The sequence below is a fragment of the Ipomoea triloba genome, chromosome 1 (genome assembly GCF_003576645.1).
Source record: "Ipomoea triloba cultivar NCNSP0323 chromosome 1, ASM357664v1".
Lineage (NCBI taxonomy): Eukaryota > Viridiplantae > Streptophyta > Magnoliopsida > Solanales > Convolvulaceae > Ipomoea > Ipomoea triloba.
Window position 1 is genome coordinate 21,381,336 of NC_044916.1, and position 24,176 is coordinate 21,405,511.

General features: G+C 33.6%; 2 protein-coding genes and 1 non-coding gene across 4 annotated transcripts; 2 read left to right on the plus strand and 1 right to left on the minus strand.

Annotated features, from left to right (window-relative positions):
• Positions 1–1,081: 1,081 nt before the first annotated feature.
• LOC115998143 (protein SIEVE ELEMENT OCCLUSION B-like) lies at positions 1,082–7,607 on the plus strand. 2 transcript variants are annotated; one of them, XM_031237630.1, is made up of 8 exons: positions 1,082–1,336; positions 1,476–1,577; positions 1,669–2,108; positions 2,209–2,285; positions 2,409–2,551; positions 6,061–6,648; positions 6,746–6,877; positions 6,997–7,607. In XM_031237630.1, exons 3-8 carry the CDS (start codon positions 1,768–1,770, stop codon positions 7,339–7,341), a joined length of 1,626 nt encoding a protein of 541 aa, XP_031093490.1. In that variant the 5' UTR covers positions 1,082–1,336; positions 1,476–1,577; positions 1,669–1,767; the 3' UTR covers positions 7,342–7,607. The 2 variants fall into 2 exon arrangements, with proteins under 2 accessions (XP_031093490.1, XP_031093498.1); XM_031237638.1 differs by having other exon boundaries at positions 6,202–6,648.
• Positions 7,608–12,126: 4,519 nt separating this feature from the next.
• TRNAG-UCC lies at positions 12,127–12,198 on the minus strand. Its single transcript has one exon. It is a non-coding gene; the product is annotated as a tRNA-Gly (tRNA).
• A 4,675-nt stretch (positions 12,199–16,873) lies between these two features.
• On the plus strand, positions 16,874–19,961 carry LOC116001168 (heat shock 70 kDa protein 8). Its single transcript, XM_031241059.1, has 2 exons — positions 16,874–17,038; positions 17,972–19,961. Exon 2 carries the CDS (start codon positions 17,993–17,995, stop codon positions 19,715–19,717), a length of 1,725 nt encoding a protein of 574 aa, XP_031096919.1. The 5' UTR covers positions 16,874–17,038; positions 17,972–17,992; the 3' UTR covers positions 19,718–19,961.
• Positions 19,962–24,176: the final 4,215 nt, after the last annotated feature.

Below are 24,176 nucleotides of genomic sequence, written 5' to 3' on the forward strand. Positions count from 1 at the left end.
CTCATCACTGCGTACTGGATAAAAGCAACAAAGACAGACAAATGTAAAGAAGGAAAAAGATAATGGAACATAAGCTGAGCCCTGGTGAGCTGCACCTCCCTTTCTTTTTGTTAGTATTGTAAACCCCAATATATAATTGACAATGGCAAACTAGATAAATTAGGTTTAGTGTTAATTATAGTATCGAGTGAAGATTTGGCAGAACATACACTACACCAGAGACTTTGAAAGTTAGCCGATGGGACTACACCAACTTATCTACTACAATTGACAAAGCAGTTGCGCAATTTAATGTAGTATTTTACAAGAATAACCATCTCTAATTGAAAGACTTCAATGGTAAGACAGTAATTCATTCTACAAGAAAACCCTAGGAGATTATTTGTCTTTAAACAATCAAAGTATTATACATACTGGTTAGTGAGTTGTTTACACAAGAGAGAAAAAAGAGAAAAATAAGAGAGAAGATAGCTTTACAAGAAATATCCTTCAAGATTTGAATTTAGTGAACTTGGGAAACTAATATTTGGGAAGGCTTGTTATTAGCCTTTGCCCCAAATTCAGTGTGCTTTGTGCATTTAATGTTGCAGTCTGTCGTAATTTGTGTTTTTCTTAATTTGTGATTTTCTCTATCAGTGAATGAATTAATCAGTTCGTTTTGAAAATTAATTGTTTGTAATAAAATTCTAACAATAATATCAAATTCTTGTAGCGAGGCTTAAAGGTGAAATTAGAGTGTAGTGTAGAAGAAGAAGAAGACAAGAATAACATACAAGGTAATAAGCTAAGCTAAGCTCCTTTAATTTCTTTCTATGACTTAGCTTGGTGTTCAATACAAGGATCAAATGAAAGTATTTTATAAGTTGTCAAAAGCAATGAATATAATTTGAATATAATTGTTGAAGTGTATGGGAGGATAAGAATAATTTACTTTAATTTTTAACTTTTTAATTATCTAATATTGTGACATATATCTTCATTATTCTCATCCGATCCATTTCATCTTCAAATATACATATAATGTTACTATATAAGTGGTCTGGTGTTTGCAATAGTACTGTCACATCCTCAGTTCATTTTTACCCTCAACTAAAGCACCAACTTGAATCATTGTTCTCGTCCCCCAATTTCTCCGTTTAGTATTGCAACCAAACCTCAATTTCTATCTAAGACCATAATTTCACAACCAAAAATGACTTTATCATCACTAAGCAACCACCCAATTGACGAGAGTATAATCAGAGAGCATGTTTTGTCCACTGACAATCAAGACGGTAGACACTTCAATACCAATTTCATTTTGAATGATGCAGAAAAGATTCTTCGTCTCGAAATGGTTTGTCATTTTACTTCTACTTTTGACTTCAATTCATGATATCTTTAAGCTATATATTTTAAGTAGTTTAATTATTTTGGATTAGTTTTAACTTATATTTAATTAAATTATGTATGCATGTATTCTGGCCGGGGGTTAGGGTACTACTAAAGAAGTCACGGTGGAGAAGTTGAATCAAGTAGTAGAGCTCAATAATATTTATGAACAGCTTTCTTTTCATATCAGACAAGTTTCGATTGAGGTGGGATTCAATTCTTAACCATTTTATCTAATTTGATGAGATAGATGATTCTCTTATATTTCCAATTTCCAATCATACATTAAATTTTCAGATAGCGTCCGATTTGAATGCTAAGACTGCAGCAAATCAACAACACTCCACGACTATTGGTGTACTGTGAAAGCTGTGTTGGTATTCTTGGGAAGATAAGATGGTCATCATGCTTGCTGCTTTCTCCATTATCTATGGAGAATACATCCTTCTTGATTCCCGATTATGCGAAGGCAGTCCTAAATTAGGAGGATTGGCTGAGAAGTTGGGATTTTTGAGACAACATAATCTAGTTGAAACACCACCCTCCTACATTCAAAAAGTAGTTGTGGATTGCTTGAATTCAGTGTTAGAACTCACCAAATGCGTGGTTGAGCTCAAGCAATGTCCATATTACTCTCCCCCGTCATCAATAATTTTGGCCTTACCAATGGCCACCTATTGGATAGCCACAACTCTTATTAACGTCAGTGCAGCGTGTGCTTGTGATGCTCACTTCAAGTAAGATTTAATTGTAAAAGTTTCTTAGCTAAACATAAATGGCTTAGTTGCTTGTTGAGATTAGTTCTTATTTAAACACATATGGCGTCAAAATTTTCAGGGTTCTTCATCAAAATGAACTTGAGGAGCTAAGTGCTTTAATTGCCAAAATCCTGGCTATGTTCTCTCCTGAACTAGGTTAGTTTCATATATAAAGTTTTCATTTAATATTTACACATTTAATTTATTTATTGAAGATTAACTATATATTATGGTACGATACTAATAATATATCATTTTTTTTCATATGAATATATGCAGCAAAGAAAAAGGCGGAGGAATCTTTTCAAATATTGCGACATGCATGGTATTCCAATTCTTCTAATAAGATACAACTTTTCAAGTTAATGTTTAATGTTATGGATGATGATGAAGCGATATTTCAAAGGAGGATCTTCCACTGGGTGAGCCTTTAAATTAATTAATCATATATTAGTTTTACTACTGGGGATTTTTTATTTTTTATTTTTGAACTAGTTTATATTATAATATTATATTTGGATGCACTTGCTGCAACGCAACTATTTCATCTAACGGTCTACTGTGAAATTTATGTCTTTTTTTATTTATTTATTGTATTTGGTCCATTTTTTCTGAATTAATATTTACCTGCTTCTAGACTCAATTACTTATCTATTCATAGCTACTTTCTCAATCTACTGAAACACAAAGAGTTAACAGTTGGCTCCACTGAGACAACCGATTGCCATTAGACCACAAGTTCTTTGGCATAATTAAGCTTTATATTCCCAATAAATGTGTAGATTCTTGCTGGTTTAAGCATTCATAAGCTTTGGTTTTCACGCCTTAATTGCTATTACGGTGTGTATACGGACAATTAAAGGATGGAGAAATATATTTTTAGGCGAAGGGAAAATTACTATTGTGATTAGGTTTGTTGGTTGAGTCATCATATTAGGCTTTCCATATTTTTTTTTAAAATATAAATTTGTTTTAAATCTTTTTTTCTTCATTCTCCAATTAAATAGTGCATGCTTGCATTCACACACACACACACACATATATATATATATGGATAAATACTACCCGGGCCTACCACGGGTCAACCCGGAGCGGGAGTATGGGGCCGACCCGGGCCCAGCCGATGACGAGCGCACCCAGCTGGGCCGTCTCGGGCCCAAGTCGACCCCTTGGCCGACCTGATGGCCGACCTCAGTCTCATAGGCCGACCCCGGAGGTCGTCTTGGCCGAGCCCCGTGCTCGGCCACGGCCTCGGGGTCCGGCTTGACGCGGTCTTCCCGACACTAGAAGCGGTCCAAGGCCGTTAGAGGGTTTCTCTCTAAGCGGTTGGGCCTAGAATTAGTATAAAAACATGCAACATTGTCCTATGGAGACATCTTCTTCATACTTTATCCTAACGACATTCTTGTCCTATTATTACACAATCTTGTAATAGTTTTATCCTTTATTCAATATATAAAATACCTCCGAGGTACACTTTGATCCATTATTTGTCATACCCCCTATATATAAAATACCTCCGAGGTACACTTTGATTTAATATATAAAATTTGTTTTAAATCTTTTTTTCTTCATTCTCCAATTAAATAGTGCATGCTTGCATTGACATATATATATATAGGATCGCGTTCAGGTGCGTACTGGCCGCCCAGGAGAGAACTGCGGACGAATTACAGCGCGCCACGTGTCCGGAATGTAGTTGCATATAACGTTATAACTAGGTGCACGTAATGTTATAACTAGGTGCACATAGGTGCACCCAAGTGCATAAATGTTAACAAAGTAAATTACTTGCACCTGTAAGTGAAAATAGGTGCACACGTGCAAGTAAACTGTATTACAAGTGCTAGTAAATTGTACAATGAGGATTAATACTAAGTGCGCCTAATGTTATAACTAGGTGCACATAGGTTGCACCTAGGTGCATTAATGTTAACAAGGTAAATTACTTGCTCCTGTAAGTGAAAATAGGTGCACACATGCAAGTAAAATGTATTACAAGTGCTAGTAAATTGTACAATGAGGATTAATACTAAGTGCGCCTAATGTTATAACTAGGTGCACATAGGTTGCACCTAGGTGCATTAATGTTAACAAGGTAAATTACTTGCTCCTGTAAGTGAAAATAGGTGCACACATGCAAGTAAAATGTATTACAAGTGCTAGTAAATTGTACAATGAGGATTAATACTAAGTGCGCCTAATGTTATAACTAGGTGCACATAGGTTGCACCTAGGTGCATTAATGTTAACAAGGTAAATTACTTGCTCCTGTAAGTGAAAATAGGTGCACACATGCAAGTAAAATGTATTACAAGTGCTAGTAAATTGTACAATGAGGATTAATACTAAGTGCGCCTAATGTTATAACTAGGTGCACATAGGTTGCACCTAGGTGCATTAATGTTAACAAGGTAAATTACTTGCTCCTGTAAGTGAAAATAGGTGCACACATGCAAGTAAAATGTATTACAAGTGCTAGTAAATTGTACAATGAGGATTAATACTAAGTGCGCCTAATGTTATAACTAGGTGCACATAGGTTGCACCTAGGTGCATTAATGTTAACAAGGTAAATTACTTGCTCCTGTAAGTGAAAATAGGTGCACACATGCAAGTAAAATGTATTACAAGTGCTAGTAAATTGTACAATGAGGATTAATACTAAGTGCGCCTAATGTTATAACTAGGTGCACATAGGTTGCACCTAGGTGCATTAATGTTAACAAGGTAAATTACTTGCTCCTGTAAGTGAAAATAGGTGCACACATGCAAGTAAAATGTATTACAAGTGCTAGTAAATTGTACAATGAGGATTAATACTAAGTGCGCCTAATGTTATAACTAGGTGCACATAGGTTGCACCTAGGTGCATTAATGTTAACAAGGTAAATTACTTGCTCCTGTAAGTGAAAATAGGTGCACACATGCAAGTAAAATGTATTACAAGTGCTAGTAAATTGTACAATGAGGATTAATACTAAGTGCGCCTAATGTTATAACTAGGTGCACATAGGTTGCACCTAGGTGCATTAATGTTAACAAGGTAAATTACTTGCTCCTGTAAGTGAAAATAGGTGCACACATGCAAGTAAAATGTATTACAAGTGCTAGTAAATTGTACAATGAGGATTAATACTAAGTGCGCCTAATGTTATAACTAGGTGCACATAGGTTGCACCTAGGTGCATGAATGTTAACAAAGTAAATTACTTGCACAAGTTCAACTAAAATGTATTGCAGATGCAAGTAAAAGTATTACAGGTGCAAGTGAATTGTACAGTGAGCATCAATACTAAGTGCACATAATGTTATAACTAGGTGCACCTATTGTTATAACTAGATGCAACCTATGTTAAAACTAGGTGCATCCAGGTGCATGAGTATTAACAAGGTAAATTTACTTGCATTTGTAAGTGAAAATATTTGCGAAAATATGTGCATTAATATTAACAAGGTAAATTACTCGCACTTGTAAGTGAAAGTAGGTGCGAAAATAGGTGCACTTGTAAGTGAAATTAGGTGCACTTTTAAGTGAAACTAGGTGCACTTGTAAGTGAAACTAGGTGCACCAAAGTTCCAGTTATTTACGAAAATGCCATCGCGTCATTTTTTTAAAATTGCATCTGATTCGTTAATCTAGACACGTGAACGGCTGTGGAGCGTTCTCATTTCCTACCTGGACGAGAGTTCGCACGAGAGTGCAACCCTATATATATATATATATATATATATATATGATCTTAATTGTTCTTGTACGTAGTTGATTAGTTTTGTATCATGATATCATATTATATACAGATACATGAATCTAAAAATTAATTACAATGGTTAATATATATAAAATTTAATGTCGTTCAAGTCAATATAATATTATTCATATAACGAGTCGGTATTAATGAGGGAATTTTTTTGTGTATCTGTATGTTAGAGATTAAACTTTTGGCGAGACAGAAGGACAGTACTTCTATTAATAACATCAGGCTTTGATATCTCTAATGAGCAAATTGATTTTCTAAATTGGTTTTACGCCAACTCAAGCCCATATATTGTTTGGATCCCCATCATGCAGTACAATGCAGCATGGACCACTGAGGATGAACATCACTTTGAAAAAGTAAAAGAGGGGATGCATGAGTTATTTGTGTTGAAAGATCCACAAAGAAGACTGTTGCCACAATTCACTAGGTTTGTTAAAGAGGAGTTATTTCCAAATTTAAAGATGAGATGGGGAGAAGAGGCTATCCTTGTTTCAATAGATCGAAAGGGAAGAATTGCTCATCCAAATGTCATGCATATGATACTCACTTGGAATTATGGTTATATTGAAAAAAATACAATAGGGGTACAAAGATTATATAATATAACTCCCTTGGTAGCAAAGGAGGTGAAAGAAGGGACTTCTGGCGTTAATCGTGTTGTGCCTGAAATTGATGAAATGATACGTGACTTTCTACATGACATGCACGATAGAATAAATGACTGGGCACACTTGGTTGAACGCAAGATAGAAAAAGTGGTAAAGTACATGCATTATTGTACATTTTGTATTATATTATCATTTTTCAATTCAAAATTGTACTGTACCATCTTATAACACACTAATTCTTATTCAGCTGGACGAATCTACTCCATATCACAGTGATAGGGAGAAAGATTTGTGGCAACAAGAAACAACTTGGAGTCTTCATCTCCCGGTGCCAAAATTTCAATCCTATCAAGCAATTGGCAAACTCATAAATGTTTGGGTATGCTGACTTTTAAATAATTATGTTTTCATTTTTAAAATTTTCATTTTTTAAATTTTATATTACAAATGGTACGTTTATAATGCAGTTATATATGTTGTTCTTTTTTTTTTTTTCAGATTCAAGAGGAAATATATATTTTTTTGTATGGAGGAAATGGCATGCAATGGGTTCAAGAATTCCCTTCCAAGGTACGCGAAGTTGGCTCCATAACCCAATTAAACATAGAGTTGGTCTATGTTGGAAGAAACAAGAAAATAAGACGAATCATTGATGAAAAAAGAATGAGTCATTCTCCTTTGCACAATTCTACAAGAGTATGGTGGTTTTGGACTCGTCTTCAAAATATGTTTTTGTCAAGAATTCATTATTTAGATGTGACTAACTGCCCTGTTAAAGAATACAAAAATGATGAAATTTTGCAAGGGCTTAATGGCCTACGAAAGCACGAATACAACAATTGAAGGATGGGCCTTGTTAAGCAAAGGAGCAAAAGTGATTGTATGTGGACATAGAACTAAAATGTTGCGAGTCCTGAATGAATATCAAATATGGAAGGAGAACATAACCCCCAAAGGTTTTGGACAAGCATTCAAAGACCACCATGAGATGATTTTCATGAATAGGCATTCTTGTTGTACTCTGGAATATCCAATTAACTTGGACAAAATTCCTGAAAATGAAATATGTCATGAGTGCTCTTGCAGTATGCACAAATTTTTAACTTTCACTTGTTGTCATGGCCATGATGTTTACTCTGATAAAGATGAGTACTGTTGAGATTTTGTATTTCATAGTACTGTATGTGCTCTTTTTTTTTTTTTAACTTTTATAAAATTTAATGTTAATTTTCATTACCTTACGTGTTCATTTCAATTAATTTATAGTCATTAACTCGAAGGAAGCCGGTTGCGCGGACCTCTCGCAGGCCGATGTCTCGCGAACCTTTCTCACGAACCATGCTCGTGGCTTCCTTCGAGTTAATGGTTGATTGACAGACTAGTGTTAAGGGTACTTAATCGATGAAAAATTAAAACAATTCGAGAATTACATTTGTTCAAATTGAAAATTAGAGATTAAATCAGTTACAAAACAATTAAGGAACTAAAACATTGATTTTCCAGGTATGGCCAGTAGGAGTTAAGTTTCCCAAAACCAATTGCATGTGCCCGAACAATATATAGATTTATTCAAGAAGAATTGATCTTAGTGCAAGTGAGAGTATCTTAGATATTTATTTATTTACTTTTTTTTTTTATAAAGAAAATCATTGATATCAAAATGCATGTAGAATTAGTGGAAGTGATTTTGTCATTCTCTACAGAGTGGACAAAGGGATGGAATTGGTAATCTAACTGTACAATTCTCCAATTCACTCCGTTTCATGTTTAGCGTCTCAAAGGCCTCCTATGTACCAAAAAGAAATGAGTAAGTGCACAATTATTATCAAATCATCGCAATACCTGCAAAACAAGCTAACTACACAGAAAATCCCATATATTTAAACACTATAATATGAGAAGTGAATTTTACCTATTGTGTTGAAAAAATTAGCTATAAATGCATGATATTTAAAGTAACCAATTTACGTTATAATTTTAAGTGGGGTCTACTTACGATTTGGATCACATCAAAGTGGATTTAAGTTCAGTGGGGTCTACTTACGATTTGGATCACATCAAAGTGGATTTAAATTCTGTTAAGTCAGACATTTAATTTTATATATTATATGCTCAAAATTGATAATAGATTGGTGAATTAGAAATTAATTCTCAAAATATATCCATTGAAATTGGGAAAATAATATTTGGGAAGACTTGTAGTATAATTAGCCTTTGCCCCAAATTCTTAATTTGTGCTTTTCTCTTTCAACTATAGAATGGACTAATTTGAAAATTATTTGTTTGGAATTGAATAAATATGTTAAAAATATCAAATTCTTGTAGTGAGGCTCAGGGCCGTTACAATAAAAATTAGGGCCATGTGCAATATATTAATTTGGGTCCTTTAGCTTTTTAAAGTAATTTCTATATATAAATAATAGTTATTCAAAACTTGTTTCAAAATATAAATATTGAATAAAAAATACATTAAAAGTTTATTTAAAAAGTAATATACGCCGTGCACATTTAGACGCAAAGTCATCTACCAAACTTTTGATATCAACTTCTTCCAAAAGCTCATTCTCAATCGAGATTAAAGCTAATCCATTGAGTCTCTCTTGCAACATACTTGATTGTAAGTAAGATTTCAACAATTTCAACCTTGAAAAACTCCTTTCTGCATAGGCAACAATAATTGAGATAGTCAATAGTATTCGATATGCAATAGTAGCATTTGGAAAATAGCTCATCTGTTTCAATGAATTCAATATATTCACCGTCCCTACCTTTTCTTTCGATAAAATCTCTATAAGCTATTTTAGCTCAAAATACAATTCATTTCCATCAATATCACCACTACATTGTTCATCTCTCTTAAGAGTTGCTTCTAAACAAATGCAACAAGACTTCAAATACATATCAGTCATCCTTCATATACTTCATATTGCTCAAACCTCTAGGTCAATGAAATAATAGATTGATCTACAATATATAAAAATAATGAACCATAAAAGATTCTTCTGGTGATAGTGAAGTGTCATCAACACTCTCAACAATTTCACCTAGAATTCTGTAAACTATATATACATATAATTTATTTGTTTTTAAATATGGGGCCCCCAAAAATTGGGCGCACTGTGCGATCGTTCATGTTAAACATGCTTATAACCGGCCCTGAATGCGAGGGTATTTAAGAAAAGTAATGATATATAATAGAGAGTAAGTAAGAAAAATAATTTAAAATATACTATAATCAAAATAATATGAATCATATCATTCATTTCAAGAAACAATTGGAGCCATTTTTTTAGTAGATATTAATATTATGAGGCGAATAAATTGATATCTAAATTACAAACAGAAAATATAAGTTTGATTAATAGAAGTGTGAAAATAAATTTTATTTAAAATAATATAATTAAAGTGGAATCTATACTATTAATAAAAACAATATCCTCAGTTTTAACTTTCGCGCCCAAAACAGACCTATAATATTATGGTTTGCATAATATTGTAAAATACGGTAATACAATTCCTATCCGTAATACAATTGTAAGTTAAAATATAATTCCTAATAAAATATATTATTCCGTACGTTCCTATTCGTAATACAATTCTAGATTAAAATTACTAATGGTAATAATTCAGTATATATATTTCTCTGCAATGCAATCTATACTATTAATGAAAACAATATCCTCAGTTTTAACTTTCCCACCCAAAACAGACCTATACTATTATGGTTTGCGTAATATTGTAAAATATGGTAATACAATTCCTATTAGTAATACAATTGTACATTAAAATATGGTAATACAATTTCTAATAAAATATATTGTTCACTAATACAGTACATATATTTCACTGCAATGCAATCTATACTATTAATAAAAACAATATCCTCAACTTTAACTTCTCTCCCAAAACCCGCAAAGCCAACCAATTTTCTGAACGACGTGCATGCAGGTGTCGGCGCACGAGTCAAGCCTTTTGAAGTCCTTTCTGGGATTTTATTTGCACCCCCCCCCCTCCGCGCGCGCGCGAGAGAGAGAGCCTTTATGCTATGCAATTTAATAAGTCTTAGAAAGACTCTTGTATAAGTAGTTGTGCAAACCCACTCTCCAAACCAATGTGGGACAAAAGCTACTTGAAAACTTTTTCTCTCCCTTTTTCTAACTCAAATGGGTCAACTTTGAGAACCAATTTCTCATTCACCCATTATCCTTTTTGAGCGTACAATATATCAAACTTTTCGTCTAACTAATAAGAACCTGAATCCACTTTGACCCGACCCAAATCGAAAGTGGACCCCACATATATTTGTACCACAATATGACCACTAAAATGTCATTTTATGCTATTTTTTCCAACAATTATTTGTCCAGAGAATATCAAAACTCTACGATCAACCAACAATCACTCAACTGATTACCCCATTACTCCCAGGTGAATTTTTCTCTAATATAGTTATACTTACTGAATATCAAAATATAAGTGTACCTTAAGATCTTGCAATAACTAACCGACAAGTAATTAAATTAATGATATATAATGCAATGCAAATTATCTACATATTGCATTTAAACACTTATTTTAGAACACTGAATTTTTGTGATATTTGTTGCATGCAAGGAAGACTCATGCAGATTGCTGAAAAAAACAGTTTTTAATCACGGTCAATTGTGCATGGCTTTTTCCCAAGTCACCCATCCTGATAGCCTGAAAGTGTTAATTAGTTCTAGACGGGGATGGACAAGATTGTGTTGCTACTACCAATGTTGTTTACAAAGAGGTTTTCAATAATGTGTAAATACAACCGGTGATCTTATGTTTTTTTTTAAGATGGCAAAATTGCAATATATCTACACAAAAATATATCTTCCATACTCATAAATTAGAATAGCAATTGAATACTATAACTGAGTTACTAGAGAATGAGCATATTTGCCTAATTTATAAAAATCATAAACAATGACATATAAAATATCTAAAGTTCCAACACCGCATGCGTACATCTACACATTAGCTATTAATTAAGCAATTATTTGTTAGAATTCAAAAAAGGATAGCATTAGAAAACATAATCGATCTAAAACATATATTCAATTGCACTATATAATATTTGATGTTATAATTTAATATATTCAATTGCACTATATAATATTTGATGTTATAATTTATATAATTCAATTGCACTATATAATATTTGATGTTATAATTTATATAATTATATATCGATCCAAATATTCTCAATATATTATAACAAATCCATTCCGTGCATCGCACGGGTGAAAATACTAGTTTGTATAATATTTATTACGGAGATATATTCAATTGCACTATATAATATTTGATGTTATAATTTAATATATTCAATTGCACTATATAATATTTGATGTTATAATTTATATAATTCAATTGCACTATATAATATTTGATGTTATAATTTATATAATTATATATCGATCCAAATATTCTCAATATATTATAACAAATCCATTCCGTGCATCGGTGAAAATACTAGTTTGTATAATATTTATTACGGAGATATAAGTAGTTTACAAATTAAAGTTGTAAAGAGTTTCCATCCCCCGGGTCGCAGGTTAGCTTACATCGAGAACGAGAAGCTTAACAAAGTTAAGATGATGCGTTTGCCGGGAGTCGAACCCGGGTCTATTGCTTGGAAGGCAATTATCCTAACCGTTGGACTACAAACGCAATTGTGTTATTAGGTGCTTACTTTACGTATTTGTTATAAAACCAGTTCACTTACATAAAGCTTTGACATCTACTTTCTCAATCGGGAATGTCATAATGCTGATGAGTGATTAGAATCTGATTTATGTAATTTTCGAATCTCTATTTCCTGCTGATGAGAATCCTACACGAACATGTTAAATTATGATTTTTTTTAATCTTACAAATGAAATATCGAGACTAAAGATTAATATATTTAAAAAAGAAACATTTAAAAGTATTAAAATACTCATTTACTAAATAAAATTTTAATAAAATTAAATGGTTTTGTTACTCCAAGTGATAATTGAAGGACTAAAAAGTAAAATCTGCATGGACAATTAATGATTGTTTGTTTGCTAGAATATCTATAGCGGGAAAAAGAGAGAAAGAAGAAGAATAATAAATTGAGGCTAATTCTCAAAAAAAAAAAGAAAAATTGAGCCTAAAATACGTCAATTGCTTGCCTTTTCATTGCTTGGAAGTTGTAGTTATTTTTTTGGATTTATCAGGGTAGGTAAATCGTAGTAAATTTTTGGATTCTTTAAGACCGTTCATGCTTTTATCGGAGTTCCCCGTTGTTGCCGGAAAATTATTTTTCTCCAAAAAATCTTCTATCCACCAACAGTAGTAGGCAGTGAAGGAAGAAAATTAATTAGGAAATTAAATTTATCTCTTGAAAATTCTCTTGATGCTATGAAAAGATGAACATACCCCTTAACTTGACATCAAACTAACGGTGAGGTGATGGAAGGACCATTGGTAGAAAGATTTTAATAGTTAAATTTCACATTTGTCCAAATAAAAAGACGATGATTAAATTTGAAAAATTACTATAATTAGAGGACCTTTGTTGAAATTGACTCTACATAATATATTAACTGTAGTAGACACATAATTTATTAATTGAAGGTAGATAACATGTTAATTGCACGATTGTTATGTCATAGACCCGGGTTTACCTTGCAAGATGGACTCGAGTCCATATTCACAATTTTAGAACTCTATGTTCACAATTACAGAACTCTATATTCACAATTTGATCTCTATACTCAATAGTATAACACAATTTTTGAATCTATATAACAAAATTGTGAATATAGAGTTAAAAAATTGTAAATATTGAGTAATATAATTTTGTATATTGAGATCTAAAATTGTGAATATAGAGTTCTAAAATTATGAACATAAAGTTTTAAAATTGTGAACATGGACCCGGGTCCATAGCATAATTTGCCTTAATTACATGGACATAATTTAGATGTCATTTTGGATCAGGTCTGCACTCCATAATGTAAGGTAAAACTTGGTCCATGATATAACAATTGGTCTAATCCAATAGTCTAGCTTCCAAGTAGGCCGATTAGTCAATTGATTTGGCTCATAAGCTAGGCCATTGGGCAAATTATTGTATGGACTATAATAAAAAATACATTTTTAATATACTAAAAGTACATTATTTGTGTATTGAATGTATAATATACAAAATAATGTACTTTCAATACTCAAATAATGCACTTTCTCTGAATATAATGTACGTTTTAATATATTAAAAGTACATTATTTGTGTATTGAATGTACATTATTTGATAGTATGGTCCACACAATTGTGTGGATTATGGTCAACACAATAATGATTGTTTTGTAGGGACCTATGGCCTGGCCTAATTAAGGCCTAGTTAGGTCTGACTTGTTTAGTAAAAAGGCTATGCTTAGGTCCATTTCAAAGCTTATTAAACTAAACAGGTCAAACCTATATATACCAAGCCCAACCTTCAAGCGTACAAGCCTGACCTATATATATATGGTCCCTGGTCCCTAATCAAGTGAGAACAATGTTCCAGGTGAAAACATATGCACAAATCCAAACCACTAATTTAGTAGACCTAACGGTTCAAAATAAATAAAACTTTGTAATATTTATAAAAAAGACCCCGCTCATTTTAAAAGTTTGTACTATTTATGAAAATGACCCAACTCATTTTTTACTTGATTTTCCATCCATCAGGTATTGTAGATCAATGGTTTGGATTTGTCCACACGTTTTCACCTAGGGAGTGGTTCTCATATGATTAGGATATTATATGGTCACTAATCAGGTGACAACAATGTCCTAGGTGAGAACTTGTGGAAAAATCCAAATCACTAATCTAATAGATCTAATGGTTCAAAATAAACTTTGTAATATTTATAAAAAAGACCCCGATCATTTTAAAAATTTGTAATATTTATGAAAATGATCTCACTCATTTTTTACTTGATTTCCATCCATCAGGTCGTACAGATGAATGGTTTACATTTGTCCACACGTTCTCATTTATGGAGTGGTTCTCATATGATTAGGATATATATATATATATATATATATATATATATATATATATATATATATAATTTTATACCTAATATATTTTTATATTTACAATATAACCCCAAGTATATATAATTATCAAACCCTAACCCTCTATCTCCAAAATCTCATTTTAAATTCTAATTCAACCATAAACATTGCTGTTAATCCTGCTATAAGTGTTCTTATTGTTTAATATTTAATGAAGTGTCGCGACTTAATTATGTGAGTTGAATGTTAATTAATTATGAAATTATATAGGATGATGACAAGCAATAATACAGATGAATTTATTCCTAAACAAGTTAATAAGCATGTTGAAGTCGTGACTTGTTTTATTTTATGTTTTAATGCTATTATGTTTGCATTGTGGTGATATACTTATGTAGTCATATATTAGTTTTGTATTAGGTATATTTCTTAAATTATTTAGAAATACTTATTTAAATTTTTAAAAAAGACTTAACATGCCAAGGACCCTGTAGTCCAGTGGCATCAAACCTTTCCCATTATACGGGAGGAGGTGGGTTCGAGTCTCAGTGGAGGCTGACTCTTGTGCTTCAATTGGTTGAGAAAGTAGTTATGAACAGATACTGAATTGTAATAGAGTTAGTAGTATCCAACAAAAAGAAAAAAGACTTAACATGTAGACTTTAAATATGTTCAAAGCAAGACTTACTTTGAAGCATTTTTAATGGCCTACATATTAAACAGACTTTTAAAAAGGCTTTAGACTATACTAGATCAGCAAAAAGCCTACATACAGACTCAGACCTAAGCCTTAAATTTTCGTAACAGACCATTTAATTTTTCTAAAGTTCAACTCAGCTCCACCGGTTTCTATCCCTACTTTTAATTATTTACTCCATATTTACTAGTAGCCCACTCTCAACATTTGCAATCATTATTGCATGTGGTGGACCATAAATAAAAAATACATTTTTAATATATTAAAAGTACATTATTTTAGAGTACATTATTTAAGTACTGAAAGTACATTATTTTATATATACTATTAAATAATGTACCTTCAATACAAAAATAATGTACTTTTAGTATAATAAAAATGTACTTTTTATTTTTGGTTTACACAGCTGTGTGGACCATGGTCCATGCAATAATTTGCCCATCATTTGGACATGTACTTATCTTATAACCTGGTTTTATGGTGGACAATGTTCTTTCTAATTTATTTATTTATATATGAATTGAGTTTAATTAATATATATATATATATATATATATATATATTTTTTTTTTTTTTTTAAAATTATATTTTTATTTACATTTGAAATTATATAGAAGATGGTACAAATAAAATTATTATACATGATGTTTATTTCATCAATCATGTTATAACATCAATAGATTTTTTTTTTTTAAAGTTTGGAAATTCCCTACTTGGGGATCAAGTTGTTGTTGTTATTGTTGTTGTTTTTGCTTGCTGTTGTAAGCCACTATATGTTCTATAATTTTTTAAACATTTTCAATTTAAAGAATCTTAAGCCACATTAATAGGGTTCAAACCTATGACCATATATTTAGAATGGTAATTAAGATGTCATTATACTACAGAGTAGTCGGTATTGATATCCCATTTGAATTAGCCTAGAAGAGATTTTAAAAAAGAGTTAATTTCATTTTTTGTCTATATTTATATGTGACAATCTACTTTTAGTTCCTTTTTTATTAGAACATTCATTTGGTCCTTATATTATTGTGACATGACCATTTTAGTCCTTCATCAACAAAATCATTGAAATATCGTTAAATACAAAGACATTTCAATATTTTTTTATAGAGTTAATTCCCAAAACGGTCTTCCGACTATGACCTTTTCTTAATTTGATTCCTTGACTTTTAATTCCTTGACTATTAAATTTTAAGCCAAAATGGTCATCCGTTAGATTTGGCGGGGGATCACATTAGGTGCAATTAAAAGTCAAGGAATCAAATTAAGAAAAGGTCATAGTCGGAGGACCATTTTGGGAATTAACTCTTTTTTTATACAAAGTATGTTGAACCGCTATATTTTTTATATTTATTTTTAAAAAAAATCCATAATTAAAGATCGAAATGTTCTTTTATTTAACGATATTTAAATATTTTGTTGCTAAATGACAAAAAATAATCATGCCACAATAATATTAATATTAAGATCAAAAGTGAATGCTCTAATAAAAAAACTAAAAATGAACACGTATAAATGGACAAAAATAAATTAACCCTTTGGAAAAATAAATTGAAAAAGAACCCACTGTCAGTTTCTCGGAACGTCTAGAAAGTGTTGGTTTTCTCCACAAAAATCATGACATGACTTCTTTTGCGTAGCGTTCGGTGCTCCGTCTTTCTTCTTCTTCTTCTTCAAGAACACTCTCGCCCGCTCTGATTCGGTGATTTGTCTACTCTGCTCTTCGCTGTTCTTCCATCTATCTCTCTTCGACTCTCTCTCTCTTCCTCAATCTCTCAATAGTAAGTTATTTTCTTTCAATGGACTTTGCAACTTGAGCTTTAATTTGTCAATGTCTGGCCTTATTCTTTCTTTAAATTTTCTGTTATCTATTTAGTACACATTGTTTGAATGGCGTCAAGAAAGAATGGGGTAGTCTCTGAAATCGAAGCAACTGCTTTACGATTTCTATGCATTAGAGTAACATTGTATGGCTTTGATTCTTGATGATCAATTGTGCATACTATTCAGCTTGCATTATGAACTTGTGAATAGTTGGCTCCAGATATTGGTATTTAATCATCAGTTTATAAATGCAGCATGATGCTTCTTTCTGTTGTTTCCGTTTAGTCTGGTTTTATGATTTGAGGTTTCTTGATAATATTACTTTTATAAATTTACTGATATGTCCATCTAACAAACCAAGGCTCATGTTGAGTGTTATGTAGATTTAGAACTTAAAACAAAGATGCTTTATCTTGAATCCCTAACCCAAGGAAGATTATGTCTAATTTTGTAGTGGCAGTATTTATCTGTTTTTACAATGTTTGACAAATGAAATTGGCCGCTTCCAATACAATTGTTAATCTTAGCTTGTTATGTAGGGGGGCTTCAATTCATCCTCTGGTTCTATTCTTTTCAACAATAGTTGGCTACTCTCTATGTATTCGATGTAAAGCCCGTGTGAACCTGAGGTGAAGAATTACTGTTTTTATACAACAAAGAAAAACTAAATTGGTATAATTTAGAAATTAAATAAATAAAAACTATGCAGTTAAGTGAGGAGTAGAACCAATGCAAGGTATCAATTGACCCTATTTGAGGTGGATCTCCGTTCATTAACATTTACAAAGTTGTTCACTTGTTCTCTAGCCTAAGATTAGGTGGGTGGAAGTGCGAATAAAAGAATCTTTGAGTGAATTGGAGTACTAAGAGCATAATTGTTTTTGCTGCAGGATTACTACTTTCAGTAAGTGATGGCTGAACTAGCATATACTGTTGCATCGGATAGTGAAACAACCGGAGATGAAAAAACTTCACCAGGTTTGCCGGATATTGCAATTGGCATTGACATCGGGACATCTCAATGCAGTGTTGCAGTATGGAATGGCTCTCAGGTGGAACTCGTGAGGAATACTAGAAATCAGAAGTTAATGAGATCTTATGTGACCTTCAAGGATGAGGTCCCTGCTGCTGGTGTTAGCAATCAGTTGGCGCATGAGTATGAAATGTTGTCTGGAGCTGCAGTTTTCAATATGAAACGCCTCATTGGAAGAGTTGATACTGATCCCATTGTTCATTCATGCAAAAGCCTTCCGTTTTTGGTGCAGACTCTGGATATTGGTGTCAGACCATTTATTGCTGCGTTAGTGAACAATATGTGGAGGTCCACTACTCCCGAAGAAGTTCTTGCAATATTTCTGGTTGAACTGAGAACCATGGCAGAAATTCGACTGAAACGACCATTAAGGAATGTTGTTTTGACCATCCCAGTATCATTTAGCCGATTCCAACTGACCCGCATTGAACGAGCCTGTGCCATGGCTGGACTTCATGTTCTAAGATTGATGCCCGAACCAACTGCAGTTGCTCTGCTATATGCACAGCAGCAGCTACAGTCTGGACATGATAATATGGGCAGCGGAAATGAAAAGATCGCACTTATATTCAATATGGGTGCTGGCTACTGCGATGTAGCTATTACGGCTACAGCAGGAGGAGTTTCTCAGATAAAGGCCTTGGTGGGAAGCACTTTAGGAGGTGAAGACTTACTTCAGAATATGATGCATCATCTCTTACCCGATATGGATAAATTCTCCTCGAGCCATGGAATTGAAGAAATAAAGAGAATGGGACTGCTTCGAGTTGCCACCCAGGATGCAATCCACAAACTTTCCATGGAACCCAGTGTTCCAATTGATGTCGACCTAGGAAATGGGACAACGATATCTAAGGTTCTTACCCGCAAAGAGTTTGAGGAAGTGAATAGAAATGTCTTTGGGAAGTGTGAGTCTCTTATAAAACAATGCTTAAGCGATGCCAGGTTTGACGTGGAAGATGTGCATGATGTCATACTTGTTGGGGGTTGTTCAAACATTCCAAAGATTCGTGATATCGCAATGAGTATATGCAAAAGGGATGCGCTATATTCTGAAATGAATCCATTTGAGGCTGCTGTACGTGGAGCAGCACTGGAAGGAGCAGTGGCTTCAGGAATTAACGATTCGTTTGGAAGTTTGGACTTGTTAACCATTCAGGCAACTCCTCTGAGCATTGGCATTCGAGCTGATGGTAACAAATTCGTACCCATAATTCATCGTAACACAACAACACCAGCAAGGAGGGAACATATATTCACTACTGTTCATGATAACCAAGCTGAAGCACTAATCATTGTCTATGAAGGAGATGAGACAACAGTGGAAAAGAATCACCTCCTAGGTTACTTTAAGATTGCAGGGATGCCTCCAGCACCAAAAGGCGTTCCCGAGATCAATGTATGCATGGACATCGATGCTTCAAACGCTCTGAGAGTTCTTGCAGGAGTTATGATTCCAGGCATCGAGGACCCTGTAACTCCTTTTATGGAAGTTAGGATGCCAACAGTGGACGACGGCCATGGCTGGTGTGCTGAAGCTCTGCACAAGACTTATAGTTCTACCTTAGATCTGGTCACAGTACAGCCAAAAACATACCAGTGAGAAAATGGTAAGCCTCATCTAGAAAATAATAAACTTGACTTGTATTACCTCTTTCTGAACAAAGGCAATTTCAGTTTCAAATGCTTTGAGTCCTGCAAATTTGTGCCTGAATGTATGTCTTGTTGAATGGAATAATCCTGTGTAGTCTTGTTGAATGGTGGTACGAAACATATATAGGGCTGTCTTTGTATAAATCTTCAAAAGAAATGTGTGGAATAAATGTTTTGATGATTGTATTTCCATACATCTTTACTAGTCTTTCCCTTTTTCATCTCAGAATTTGGAAAAATTCAGCATATTTCTGGGTTTTCCTTGCTGAAGTATTAATTTGTCATCAGATTGTATTTCTCCTGGCAGAATGTATGAGAATGTCTTGAACTTCACATGTATTCCCTCTATGGCATTTCTAACCCTTATATATGCCATAATCCTTATATAAATATATATAGGGTCACGAAAATACTATGAACAAATTGTAGCCATTAATACGAAAATACTATGAACAAATTGTTTCCATGAAAGGGAAAAGGGTCAATAGCCCCTTCTACTACTCATAAAGGTGTAATTAACACCTTAAACTAATAAAAGTTCCAATCCACTACCAAAACTCTTTTAAAAAATTCAATTCTCTTTTTCAATGGGTTTTTATGGAGTTATGTAGTTTGACTTTTAATTTAATAAAGAATTACTTCCTTTATCTAGGCTGGATTTTACCTCTCATCTCTCTCATAAAATATTACCTCGCATATCTCTCTCGTCTGTCTCTCTTTGCTGTCGTTTTGGACCCTTGGTTGTTTCGTGGGCCGTGGGCATTTCATATTTGAAGGGAAAAAAAAAAAAATTAAAACCACCAAATCAGCACTCTACATACACTCCTGTTTTAATATCGTATCAAGTTTAAGACGACAAATTTGGAGTAGAGAAGGCATTTAACTGGATTATGATGGGAAAATTGCTTGTGATAGGAACATAAAATTTTAATATCATATGTATTGCATTGCAGCTTAAAGTTATGGGAGTATTTATAGCGCATAGTTACCAAATGGGAATATATATAGTTGCTATCAAGAAACTTCAGAGTCATGAAGGCAACATTCCTGCTTATTATTACAGGAGTTTTAGAAATGAGGCTCAGGTATTATCTGAAATAAGGCATTGGAATATATTGAAGCTTTTGGATTTCTGTCTACATGGCATGTGTATGTTACTAGTTTCAGTATATAAAAAGAGGAAGTTTGATTTGTACCATGCAGGGCCGGTCCTGAAGGCGAGCGAGATGAGCACCCGCTCTGGGCCCAATGTTAAGAGGGGCCCTTGTTTTTTATTTTTATGGATGAAGTTTAAAAAAAAATGCTTACATATGCAAATATTTGAATTCATGACTTCAAAATTATTTATTAATTTTAAATCTACTTAACAATTACAACCAGTGATATCGTTTTTTTTTTTACTAAAACTCTAAACCACATAGAATGCACACGACCTGCAGTGCAAATGCAAACATATGGACAATATTGCAAAGTTGTTTGATCTCATTTTTTTACTAAATACATCAACCATTGATGAACCTTGATAGGTGGCTATGATCAATACTCACTTTTTACAAGGGGACCTTGTTCCTCCTCTAAGTCACTCAAAATGCACACTACTGACCGTGCAAATGCACACCACCAACTGTGCAAATGCACACTTATAGAGGCCATAGTGTACACCACCGGCTGTGCAAATGCGCACTTGTTGGAGGAGGACTTCGTTCCCCTATAAATCATCTAGAAAGAGAGTACACCAATAAGGGAATCCAAATTTACAAATGATGGATTTGTCAAGATGGATATGGAAGTACAGAACGGGAGTTAGGAAAATAGTAGTATTATTGTTTGGGTTATAAGCTGGTGGCCCAAATAATAAGTAAATAATACAAGTTACAGCCGAAATAGTAGACTAGAAATAATAATGTTGCTATTACGAATCGAACCCGGGTGTATGGGTTGAAAGTTAGGATCACAATTAAAACACTGGACCCAGGGGATTTAGTGAATCAAGAGATGCCTTTTAAGGGGACTCAATGTGCCTTATATAGTGTTAAAGACTTCCTGGATGCTTGACAATCTAAGTGTACAACATCGACTAGTCTTCATTCTTGGCCACACGTGTCTACCCCACTACTTTACTTCCAGCGCACTTTGTAACATTTTCTACTTGAATATGGTGCAATTATGGTCTTCAATGGCCATAATGTGGTACCATTAAATCAGAGATTGTAACGGTTGTTGCTACAACCATTATAAAGGCCTATATTGATGATTCAATAGGTCATATAAGAATAGGTCCCCCACTGCTCAGGTTACTGTTTTTTACACCATCTATACTAAAAACCTGAGAGCAAGTGGGAGACACTCTGCAGGAATCTACCACTACACACAATCAACAGCATACATCAAAGGCAATCTAAAGGACAACTATGGCTGGAGGTTAGTACTATTATGTGCAAATTCCTACATTTGGTATCAGAGCCTAATAATCTCTGCCTGGTTGTTCAAATTGTTTATGTTTTGCAATAATATTCGGATATACTGCAAATATACTGTTTCTGTACAATTTGATATAAATATCTGCCATATATGCATATTCTACCATGTATTGTATATACTGTATATATTCTGTTCGTCGGTTTCTTAATATAATGTACAAATTTTTCGCATAAATTTTGTATATATATATATATACTGTATTTAATTTTTTGTTTAACAAAATCATAAAAAAAAAAAAAAACACAAAACCTGGCCAGAGTGTTGGACCGCCATTTTTGGTCGCCGATTCGCCGGAAATCCAGTGACGGCGACAGTGAATTTGCTCCGTTTTCCGGCGATTGGCGTGACTCGCTTCCCGGACTGGGCTCGCCGCTGCTACTTTCTCTATTATGCTCCTGCTGGCTGCCATCTGTTGGTGCGCCTAGGGAGTCGGTGGAGAAGTGGCGGTGCTGCGAGGATGGCGTTGGCGTTGTGTTGAATCGGCGGCGAGAAGGCGGTGGCGGACTGGGCTTCTTGGCCTTCAATCATCGATGTCTCTCTCTGCTTGTTGGCTGAGATTGGTTGGCATGGCTCGGGACGGCGGATGCACGGCGGCGTAGGGTCACGGGTGAGGGTGGCGAGTGGCGAGTGGCGGTGTTCCGGCCGACTCGTCTACAACAACCCCTCTCCTCCGGCGCTGTGTCTCGCTCTCTACTTCCCTTGCGTCGATCTGCAGCAGCCCAAATGCTAGGTTTTTCTTTTGTTTTGATTTTGTTAATTGACTAATATTGTTTTGTTGGGCCGTGTCCGGTTTTGGGCCTGACCCATTATTAAAAAAAATTGTGTTTTGGGCCTGTGTGTGTCTATTCTCTGATTTTTAATCATTTGAGTTTTTGGTCTATTTGTTTTAGATTTCTGATTGGGCCTATTATTTGTTAATATAATTTTTATTCAAATTGCAATTTGGTAAAGTTTTGAAAATTATATAGTTTAAAGAAATTTTCATTCAAATTGCAAATTGAATTTAAATTTTATATGTTCATTTATTGAATTGCTATAATGTTTTATGCAATTTGCTAATTGATATGAAGTTTATATTTGTGTAATATGCGTTTGATGTCCAATTAGCACAATATTTATTTTTTTAATTATGCAATTTATATTATGCCTTAGAAAAGCATATTTACGAATTAGTGAAATTCCTTAGGATATTGGACTTTAGCATATTACATAGTACATACCGTTTAGTACAACTACGGTAGTGCCTGAAGGTTAGTACATTAAGTTCAGACGTCCACCTACCCTTAAAGCCTTTTTTCAAACCGTGAACATCAATAACACCTTCAGAACAATTATGCTATAATGTGAAATTGCATGACGATGGGAAAGCTTCTTGGGAAGAAAACTTGAAAACATAGCTAATGTGCTGCAAGTTCCCTTGAAATCCTACTCTGTCTAAGGAGTTGGTTTTTAATGGGCCTTAGCCCAACCAACTTTCCTGCGAGTATACTTGGGAATTGTATATCATGTTAATTGCATAATTTGTTTTGCCTTTTCAAAATCTATGCCGATGCGATAGTACAATTTTAGTTGATTAAGGAGTAGCCACATCATCCTTAATTTAATTAATATTGTGCATCAAATTTTTCTAAATCGCATAAAGTTTAGGCATAAATTGTGATTAATTATACTTAATATAATGAAATTTAGCACACATGCAATTTTGTTATATTTGTGTGATTGATCAGGTTAAAATACCAAATTATGACCATAACTTAGCCCACAGGCAATTATGTGTCGGCGTATAATTTTGGTAGTTTTTTAACATTGAGAATAGAAATTCAACTTGTACCCATCTCATTTCTATTCTAATTTTCCAAGGTCCATTATGCGTAAAAATTTAGCCCACAGGCAATTTTTATGGCATTCGGATCTAGGATATGCATCAT

Coding starts and splice junctions, on each gene's coding strand:
- LOC116001168 (XM_031241059.1), top strand. CDS start 17,993: ATGGCTGAACTAGCATATACTGTTGCATCGGATAGTGAAACAACCGGA.
- LOC115998143 (XM_031237630.1), top strand. CDS start 1,768: ATGGTCATCATGCTTGCTGCTTTCTCCATTATCTATGGAGAATACATC. Junction 2,552..6,060: donor AAAGGAGGATCTTCCACTGG/GTGAGCCTTTAA, acceptor TCTGTATGTTAG/AGATTAAACTTTTGGCGAGA. Junction 6,649..6,745: donor AACGCAAGATAGAAAAAGTG/GTAAAGTACATG, acceptor ATTCTTATTCAG/CTGGACGAATCTACTCCATA.